Consider the following 10,544-nt stretch of genomic DNA (forward strand, 5'->3'; position numbering starts at 1 on the left):
GGCCACCTCCGGTTCACCCAGCTGAAAAATGGGTAACTGATCCACTGGATTAGTACAGTGGTTTTCAAACTTGTTTTCTGGGGACATAGCTGAAGAAAATTGTTGATACCCGTGACCCAACGGAGCTGGGGATGAGGGGCTTGGTGTGTGGAAGGGGCCCAGGGGTAAGGGTGTGAGGGCTGTGGGATGGGGTCAGGAATGAGGGGTTCAGGGTGTGGGAAAGGACTCTGGGCTGGGGCAGAAGTTGGGGTGTGGGAGGGGGGTCAGGGCTCTCAGCTGGACTCAGGCTCTGGGGTGGGGTCAGGGATGAGGGGTTTGGGGGGGCTTAGAGCTGGGGTAGGGGCTTGGAGCACAGGGTTGGGGCACGGACTTACCTCCAGCTGCTCCCGGTCTGCAGTGCAGCTGGGGTGCAGAGGCAGGCTTCCCACCTGTCCTGGCACCGCAGACCGCACTGCACCCCAGAACTGGCCAGAAGCAGGTCTGGCTCCTAGGCAGAGGCATGCACACAGCTCCACATGGCTCTCGCATGCAGGCACCACCCCCCAGCCAGTGCTCGGGGTTGGGGCAGCACGCAGAGCCCCATGGCCCCCCGGCCTAAAAACTAAACCTGCTGCTAGCTGCAGCACGTTGTCAGAACAGATAGGCACTAGCCTGCCTTAGCTGGGCGGCACCGCTGATGGGACTTTTAACGGCCCGATCGGCGGTGCTGACCAGATCCGTTAGGGTCCCTGGGTGCTGAGCAAGGCGACCCAGTGCCATACATACCACGACTCATTACTGGGTCATGACCCACACCTTGAAAAACACTGGATTAGAATAGTCAAAGGCAGTCAACATGATGCTGGCCACATCACCATTGGCTATGAAACTGACACGCCTTAATTGCATCAGCCCAATAAGCCAGTGGCTCAGGGGAACTTTGACTCTATTTCTCCTGTGGTGAAAACTGGCATTGTCCCAACATCCTTTATTCTACCTGTTTCCAGTCTTGTCTGCCTGCTTGTGAACTTCTCATACATTCCCTCCATGCCTTCTTCCATGTGGTCCTCTACATACTGGCGTGACCTGTCTGAGCTCAACCACGCCAACCTGCTCCTTTTCACATTTAGGTCCCTCTTAGAGATCCATCACTAGCATGCTGCCTTCAATGAATAAAGTTGACTTGTCAAAAAATGGTTTCTTCCTTTGCCCTAACTTCTGTCTATCCTTTGACTGCCAGGTCCTCTAAGCAGGAGCCATCCCTGCTTAAATACCAGTAAGCGTCTCACATTTTGGGGAAATCTTATAAACAACAAATAATAGTAACAAAATGTTGATTATGAGGACAGATTCTTAATAATACAGTTATCCATGTAAATATCACTAGACTGGTCAGACTTGACATTTATCAGTGGAGCAGAAAGGTTGAGAGAGATCAAGACTTTTTTAAAAAAAAAAAAGGTTAAAAATCCCCCACACATTCACAAACTTCTGTAAAAAAAATGCCACAATATTTGTTATTTAAAATGCCATTACATTTCTACTTGAGTGGCCCCCTACTATCACTTCTACTGCACTCAAGCATCATGGGAAAAATTTTAGAACAAAAATCCTAATAAAGAATTAGTCAAATAAATGCAACCATAAACTAAATAAGAGTTCTTCTCCTAAAAGCATTTCCTCCTTTTCCCTTGGTTTGACATCCTACATCGATCACCTTGCTTGATTCCAATGACAGCAATAAAGTCATTGGGTTATTTTAGGTTGTAAGCTTGATGAGGCAGGAGGAAGAGACAGAAATACTTCTACATGCCCAACAGAAGGCAATCCCCTCCCAGTTACAGAAAGGGCTATCTACAAAGATAAAAAAGAAGGTTGTGTGGATAACTTCTCTGACATATGTTCTGACTAGTCTAAACAAGCCTGATACTGGGCACTGCTAGATCAGTCTTAAAGATTAAACCTTCCTTGTTTTCTAATTCTGTACTTGGTCAGCTGGCAATAACAATATTACTGAAAACCCTGAAAAAAGGGAAGGCAGAAAAAACATTTCAGCTGCTGCTCAAATATGCAAAGAAATTTAGTAATCAGAACACAACTAATTTTGAGTGAATTTAGCTGGAACAGCTGTACTTCATTTTTCATACATGATTGTCCAGGCCCTATTAACACTCTCTCTCCACATATGACTATCTAAAAACACTCCTCCTAAAGAGAGAAGTTGGGATATTTGAAGCAGTCTAGAGCATTTTAGAAACATACTTTCCACTGATTTCAATGGAAGATCTAAGGGATTTAGACACACACCTTCCATTGAAACTAATGCAAGATGTGAGTCTAAATTCCCTAGACTACATGGATAATCTCAACCAGAGTTATCTTTCCACAAGAATTTCTAATTTCCCCAAAACAAAATGTTACAGTATGCATACAGCTGACGTTAAAGCAATTTTACTTCATCTTTTGAATCAAAGGCCTTATAACAGGAACTGTCTCTCATATTTCTGTATTATGTTGTTTTTTTTGGGGGGGGGGGGTAGGGCGGCTAATTTTTCACTTCAGTTTTAAAGAGCTGTATTTTTTCTTCCCTGGTTTTATCACCAATACTCAGGCACACTTCTGTAGCGGTAGAACAATATATATATATTTTTTTAAACTGAACACTAATAACAAGTCTTAATATTTGAAGAAAACAGAATTCCACTATATCATCATAAAACAAACCAATAAGCAAAAAAGGACAAAAATCTTTATAAGTTATGAGGTAAAAATTATATGTAGCATACAATGAAGATTATTGCCTTGGTATTCTAAAAAAAACCAACAGTAAATAGGTCCACTGCAGAAAAATGAAATATGGATATCTCCACTGATGTTTTAGGAAGCTCCTATCTTCCAAAAGTTGTTACTTCTCCATCCCTACTGTCATTAGAGGGTGATCCCAGCTCAATCAGCAGGGCATGTCTAAAAAGCTATGTGGTAGGCCTCTTTCTGCAACCTGTATTGTTTGAAATATCTAAAGAATTAACTTCAAAATTTACTCCCAAATCTCTCTCATGTGACTGAAGCAGAGACATGTTAAATATCTACGTTTGTTTATTTGTATGCTGGCAGCAATAACCAACAAGAAGTCTAATCTATCCTCTTCTAAGAGTTATTCATGAACAATTACAGCAGTTTGGAAGTAACTTTAAAAGTGATTTTCTTCTATTGGGGAATTATTCTTTCGGAGGTACTCAGATGGCCCTAATCATCCTAGTAATAGAGTGCCACATAATCTTTAATGTGTGTGCTATTACCCACCTTTTACAGATGGGAAATAGGCACATGGGCACAGAGAGATGAAGTGACTTGCCCAAGTTCACAAAGGAAGTCTAACAGAACACGGACTGGGAACCTAGTCATCCCAAATCCTATGCCTTCCTCTTTTTTATTCCTGGGGAATTCTGCACCACTGCACGTGTGCAAAATTCACGTGCCTCACAGAAAAATTATTTTCTAACGGGGAAGCAAAGGGAAGCTGCAAGAGCGGTAATGCAGCCCTCCCCAGCAGCATGGGCGAGTCATTATGGGCACCCAGCGGCGAGGTAAATCAGCTGTTAGTCCTGGCTGGGCTGGGGAGGACAGGTCTTCCTCTTCCCCTGCAAGGAGTGGCTGGGGCTGGGTCAGACCCAACCCCAGAAACCTCCCCTAGCTGCAGAAATCTCCACATCTCCCACCCGTGTCTTGTCCCCATTGTTCCTCAGCAGCAGGGGAAAGAGTCACTGTATGGGGAACTGCTCACCTGTCCACCCAACCCCTGTATATCCAAACCCACCCATACCCACCCCCCCGCACCGAGCCCCCTCACCCGCTGAGCCTCATTCCTCTGCATCAGGAGCCTGCCTGCATCCGGACCCCCACCCCGGCACTCAGACCACCTTCTGCTGAGCCCCCCCACTTGACCCTCCACCATGACAAGCCCAACTTCCCTGCACTTGGATCACCCTGTATCCAGACCCTCACACCACTGAGCCCCAACCAGCTGCCCCTGGATCCCCACCTCACCAAGCCCCACTCCCCCAGCACCCAGACCCACCCACTAGGCCCCCACACACCCAGAAGCCCATCCCCCCACACCCAGCCCCTCACTGCTGAGCCCCAACCATCTCCGCTAGGACCCCCCTGCAGAGTCTCATTCCCCCTGCCTCTGGAACCCTCAAATGAGCCCCTGTGCACCCAGATCTCCCCTGCATCTGGACCCCCCACACTCAGATTGCCCCACACCTCACCCCACACAAGTATCCTGCTGGGCTAAGCCTGCCTGCCCCACTCCTGGATCAGAGGCCAGAGCTGGGCATGCATGCAAGACTCTGTCCCTCTTGCTTGCTATCTTCATGTGCCTGGCATGGAGGGGCAGGGTCCCTGGGTATTTTTGGGGCAGGCCCGGCCCTTGCACTGTGTCAGGGTCGGATGCAGCCTCATCATCAAGTCCGTGTCCCATGGGTGGGATGGGGGTACTGCAGGGTGATCTCACATCTCCATGCAGCCAGTGAACTGGGTTCCACCTGTGATAGTGGAGCCTCCAAGTTTATTTATTGACAAATAAAATATGAAGAATTTTATGGAATTTTAAAATATTGCGCACAGATTTTTTTTTTTGCACCAAATTCCCTCAGGAGTATCTTTTTTTGAGGTCCTTAACTGTAATTGAAAGTTAACAGCAATTTTTAGTTTAGTGAACTAATGGGAAGCTCATGAAAGTCAGGGAAAAGTTAATAGTTTAGGCTTATGCTTCCATGCTAGCTATGGGAATAAAGGGAAACAAGAAGACTTTTTATCAATACATTAGAAGCAAGAGGAAGACCAAGGACAGGGTAGGCACACTGCTCAGTGAGGAGGGGGAAACAGTAACGGGAGACTTGGAAATGGCAGAGATGCTTAATGACTTCTTTGTTTTGGTCTTCACTGAGAAGTATGAAGGAATGTCCAATATAGTGAATGCTTACGGGAAGAGGGTAGGTTTAGAAGATAAAATAAAAAAAGAGCAAGTAAAAAATCACTTAGAAAAGTTAGATGCCTCCCCAAAGTCACCAGAGCCTGATGAAATGCATCCTAGAATACTCAAGGAGTTAATAGAGGAGGTATCTGAGCCTCTAGCTATTATCTTTGGGAAATCATGGGAGATGGGGGAGATTCCAGAAGACTGGAAAAGGGCAAATATAGTGCCCATCTATAAAAAGGGAAATAAAAGCAACCCAGGAAACTACAGACCAGTTAGTTTAACTTCTGTGCCAGGGAAGATAATGGAACAAGTAATTAAAGAAATCATCTGCAAACACTTGGAACGTGGTAAGGTGATAGGGAATAGCCAGCATGGTTTTGTAAAGAACAAATCGTGTCAAACTAATCTGATAGCATTCTTTGATAGGATAACGAGCCTTGTGGATAAGGAAAAAGCGGTGGATGTGATATACCTAGACTTTAGTAAGGCATTTGATACGGTCTCGCATGATATTCTTATAGATAAATTAGGAAAGTACAATTTAGATGGGGCTACTATAAGGTGGGTGCATAACTGGCTGGATAACCGTACTCCGAGAGTAGTTATTTATGGCTCCCAATCCTGCTGGAAAGGTATAACAAGTGGGGTTCCACAGGGGTCTGTTTTGGGACCGGCTCTGTTCAATATCTTCATCAACGATTTAGATGTTGGCACAGAAATTACGCTTACTAAGTTTGCGGACGATACCAAACTGAGAGGGATTGCAACTGCTTTGGAGGACAGGGTCAAAATTCAAAATGATCTGGACATCTGATCTCCAACACAAATTGGAGAAATGGTCTGAGGTAAACAGGATGAAGTTCAATAAAGATAAATGCGAAGTGCTCCACTTAGGAAGGAACAATCAGTTTCACACATACAGAATGGGAAGAGACTGTCTAGGAAGGAGTATGGCAGAAAGAGATCTAGGGGTCATAGTGGACCACAAGCTTAATATGAGTCAACAGCGTGATACTGTTGCAAAAAAAGCAAACGTGATTCTGGGATGCATTAACAGGTGTGTTGTGAACAAGACATGAGAAGTAATTCTTCCGCTTTACTCTGCGCTGGTTAGGCCTCAACTGGAGTAGTGTGTCCAGTTCTGGGCACCGCATTTCAAGAAAGATGCGGACAAATTGGAGAGGGTCCAGAGAAGAGCAACGAGAATGATTCAAGGTATTGAGAACATGACCTATGAAGGAAGGCTGAAGGGAATTGGGTTTGTTTAGTTTGGAAAAGAGAAGACTGAGAGGGGACATGTTAGCAGTTTTCAGGTATCTAAAAGGGTGTCATCAGGAGGAGGGAGAAAACTTGTCCACCTTAGCCTCCAATGATAGAACAAGAAGCAATGGGCTTAAACTGCAGCAAGGGAGATTTAGGTTGGACATTAGGAAAAAGTTCCTAACTGTCAGGGTAGTTAAACACTGGAATAGATTGCCTAGGGAAGTTGTGGAATCTCCATCTCTGGAGATATTTAAGAGTAGGTTAGATAAATGTCTATTAGGGATGGTCTAGATAGTATTTGGTCCTGCCATGAGGGCAGGGGACTGGACTCGATGACCTCTCGAGGTCCCTTCCAGTCCTAGAGTCTATGGAGAACTTAGCTAATGCAGCTTCTTAAAAAGGTTTCCATTTCTTCCTCACACATTTTACAGTTGTCTGAACATTTTTAATAGGCTAAATGCATCATACGTATATTTAGATGTACTTTCCATTGCACATAAAACATTTTCCCTCCATTAGAAGCAATCTGGGAGAGAAAGAACGAGAGAGAGAGAGAAAGTTTGTTAACATACCAGGCTTTTGACCACCTTCAGTAATTCCTCCATTACTACAGCAATGCCCTGGTACCCAAGGAGCCTGCAAATGACTTTAAAGTGAGGGGGACCAACAAAGTTCCTGTAGTTGCTATAAATGCTGGAATATGTCAAATTCAAAGCCTGATGAAAAAAAAAAAAAGTATTAACAAAAATAATTCAATTCACTGCACTTTCATAGCAATCTCTCATTGGATACAATGTACATTACTTTTTATGCAATATTTTTAAGTAGGGCTGTCAATTAATCACAGTTAATTCATGCGACTAACACAAAACAAATAAACTAGACTAAAAAAAACAGTCAAGATGAATCACAGTTTTAATCGCAGTTCAACAACAACAGAATACCAATGTATATTTATTATAAATATTTGTGAATGTTTTTCTATATTTTCAAATATAAGGATTTCAATTACAACACAGAATACAAAGTGTACCGTGCTCATTTTATGTTATTTTTAATACTAATATTTGCACTTTAAAAAAGATAAAAAAAATAGTATTTTTCAATTCACCTCAGACAAGTACTGAAGTGCAACCTCCAAATGTAGAATTATTTTGTTTTACATAACTGCACTCAAAAACAAAACAATGTAAAACGTTAGAGCCTACAAGTCTACTCAGTCCTACATCCTGTTCAGTCAATCACTAAGGCAAACAAACTTGTTTACATTTACGGAAGATAATGCTGCCTGCTTCTTATTTACAATGTCACCTAAAAGTGAGTGTTTGCATGGCACTATTGTAGCTAGCGTGACGAGACAGCAAATGTGAAAAATCGGGATGGGGGAACACCCAAAGATCGGCACTGTCCCTATAAAATCGGGACATTTGGTCACCCTAGTTGTAGCCGGGGTTGCAAGGTATTTACATGCCAGATATTCTCAACAACATTCGTATGCCCCATCATGTTTCAGTTACCATTCCAGGGGAGGTGCTTCCATGCTGAATTTAAATTGGTAGTCTATTATTATTTAATAGTGTGATTAAAACTGTAAATAATCACAACTATTTTTTAATCAATTTAAAGCGCTATTTTTAAGCATATTAAATTATACAGGATTAAAACAGACGTTTGCCTCTTTGGCGCCTATATATAAGATGAATTGCAAAGCTTCCTTTTAAAACAGAAGACACGACTAACTAAAATGTTCCTTAATATGCTGAATGTATTAAACGCTAATTGTTGATGGCTGGACATCTTCCAGTTACTATTTATACTACCACAATAATTCCTCCTTCAATTTTATGACTACACCATGTTAAAAGGGCACAAAAGTAGCCCAAGCCAATATTTCAGTGGTTCTCAACCAGGGGTACACATAACCGTGAGGGTATGTGGAGATCTTCCAGGGGGTACATCAATTCATCTAGATATTTGCCCAGTTTTACAACAGGCTACATAAAAAGCATTAGCGAAGACAGTACAAATTGAAACATACACTGCTCCATATACTATACATTGAAATGTAAGTACAATATTTATATTCCAATTTATTTATTTTATAATTATCTAGTCAAAATGAGAACATAAGCAATTTTTCAGTAATAGTGTGGCTGTGAAAGTTCTGTAATTTTACTTTTGATTTTGTAAGCAAGTAGTTTTTAAGTGAGATGAAACTTGGGGTAAACAAGACAAATCAGACTCCCGAAAGGGGTACAGTAATCTCTAAAGGCTGAGAGCCACTGATCAAGATTACCAAACATAACTGGAGCATATCCAGGTATTGTAGTTTCACTTACAGAACATTTGGGGAAAAAATCAATAGAAACTGTTACGATATCCATTTTATGGTGTCTTATGTAATGTTCTGAAGGCTCGAGTAAGTAAAATCAGATTTCTAAACTTAGTGATCATTACAACTAATTGATAAAGATTCTCATTTGAGCTCATAATATCTATAAATGGACAAAAATAATCTGATATTGTGACACAGGCTGACAGAAATTATTTTGTCAATTAATATACAAGGCAAGATCCTTAGCTGTTCTCTATCAGTGTATTTTTCACCTCAGTCAACAGAACTATGTAGACTTATACCCTCTGAGAATCTGGAAGATGATTTCTAACTCACATTGGGGTTCGGATGAGAACTAGCTGTCAAACTCCACCTATATGAGAGGGGTAATATTTGTAGCATAGGGAAAAGCAATCACTGGAAGTGGCAGAGATTATCTTGATTCCTTCTTTCACAAGAGCTTGCCCATCTTTTGTTTCTGCAGGTTCTGTTGGATCCCCTTTGCTTCTTCTCAGTATTCACTGTTTGTAAGGGCAGGTCTTCATTACCCACCAGATCGGTGGGTAGGGATCGATCTATCGGGGATCGATTTATCGCATCTCGTCTAGATGCAGATAAATTGATCCCTAAACACACTCCCCATCAACTCCAGAACGCCAGCTCGCAAGAGGCGGAAGCAGAGTCGACGGGGAAGCGGCAGCAGTCGACTCGCTGCCATCCTCACGGCCAGTTAAGTCGACCTAAGATATGCCGACTTCAGCTACGCGTATCTTAGGTCACACACACCCCCCCGCCAGTGTAGACCAGGGATAAGACATGAGTACAAGCTAGTTGTATTATTAAATCCTGGGCTGCTCAGAAAGCAGCTGTGACCAAGGCCTGGTATACATTTATAATTTAGGTTGGAATAGCTATGTCGCTCCGGGGTGTGAAAAATACACGCCCATGAGCACTGTAGCTATGTGGACCCCACCTCGAGTATAGACGCTCTTATCACCTAGGGATGTAGTTTTGCTATAACAACAGACAACCCCTTCTTTTGGGCTAGGCTGCATCTACACTATGGGGTTATGTTGGCATAGCTACAACGCCATAGCTGTGCAGATATAGTCCTCATAATGCAGACATGTTCCAACAGTGCTCCTAGGGAGAAGAGCGTCACCTCTCTTCGATATGGATCCCACCACAGTTATTCATGCCTTTGACTGTCAAAACTAGATTTTTGTAATATGCTCTCCGTGGCTATACAGTGAGGTCACTTGGGAACTAAATTAATAAGCAGGCAGCTGCATTTCACCAACTTTTGAACAACTGTCTACTAAAGAAAAGGAGTTACTTGTAAGCATTTAAAAACTTGCAGCTGTTGTAAATGTATACACTATAAAACATACAAGACATAACATGGCCAATTTAAATGCCAGTGTTGGAACCTTAACTTAACCTCCCATTTTCAGACTCTGATTTTAACTGAGCTGCTTTGTATTTAATAGTATGAAATATGCACAGAAAATATCCAACAAATTAACGTTATTTCAGCTAACTATTACAGAAAAGGAGTTACAAACAGCTAAGTATATTTGTACTCTGGAGATACAGAAGTTTCACTTCACCTTATTTTTAAGGTTATTACATTTCTTCTGCTCAGGGAGCCGTCTCCACTACAGTGAACAGACTACACAGTGAAATATGTCCTCCTATCATATTTTAAATTACAACTATTGACACCTGTTACAGATTGCATATTTATAACGATTTGGGGGGCATATTTTCTCAAATTATTTAGCCATTCTTTTTGTGAACTCAAACTGCAACAGATGTTTGGCAGATTATCAGAATCCATACAGGACATTGCTCTGGAAGAAGCTAAAAATCCTGTTATTAGATCACAGCTGATTGAAATTCTAAATTAACACTGACCGGCAGAGCGCCCAAAACTACAACTGAGTATTAAATGCAAAACTGTACAAACACAGGCAGAAGTAG

General features: G+C 42.3%; 1 protein-coding gene across 6 annotated transcripts in view; it reads right to left on the minus strand.

Annotated features, from left to right (window-relative positions):
* The window catches only part of CYFIP1 (cytoplasmic FMR1 interacting protein 1), a 143,417-nt gene that overhangs the window by 28,868 nt on the left and 104,005 nt on the right, over positions 1–10,544 (minus strand). For 5 of the 6 annotated variants that reach the window (XM_030571191.1, XM_030571175.1, XM_030571168.1 and 2 more), the window contains one exon: positions 6,799–6,942. The exons of the other annotated variant lie outside the window; for it this stretch is intronic. In XM_030571191.1, the coding sequence (XP_030427051.1) occupies positions 6,799–6,942 (144 nt within the window). The remainder of the gene's footprint in view (positions 1–6,798; positions 6,943–10,544) is intronic. 6 annotated transcript variants of the gene reach the window in all.

Source organism: Gopherus evgoodei, chromosome 1 (assembly GCF_007399415.2).
Source record: "Gopherus evgoodei ecotype Sinaloan lineage chromosome 1, rGopEvg1_v1.p, whole genome shotgun sequence".
Lineage (NCBI taxonomy): Eukaryota > Metazoa > Chordata > Testudines > Testudinidae > Gopherus > Gopherus evgoodei.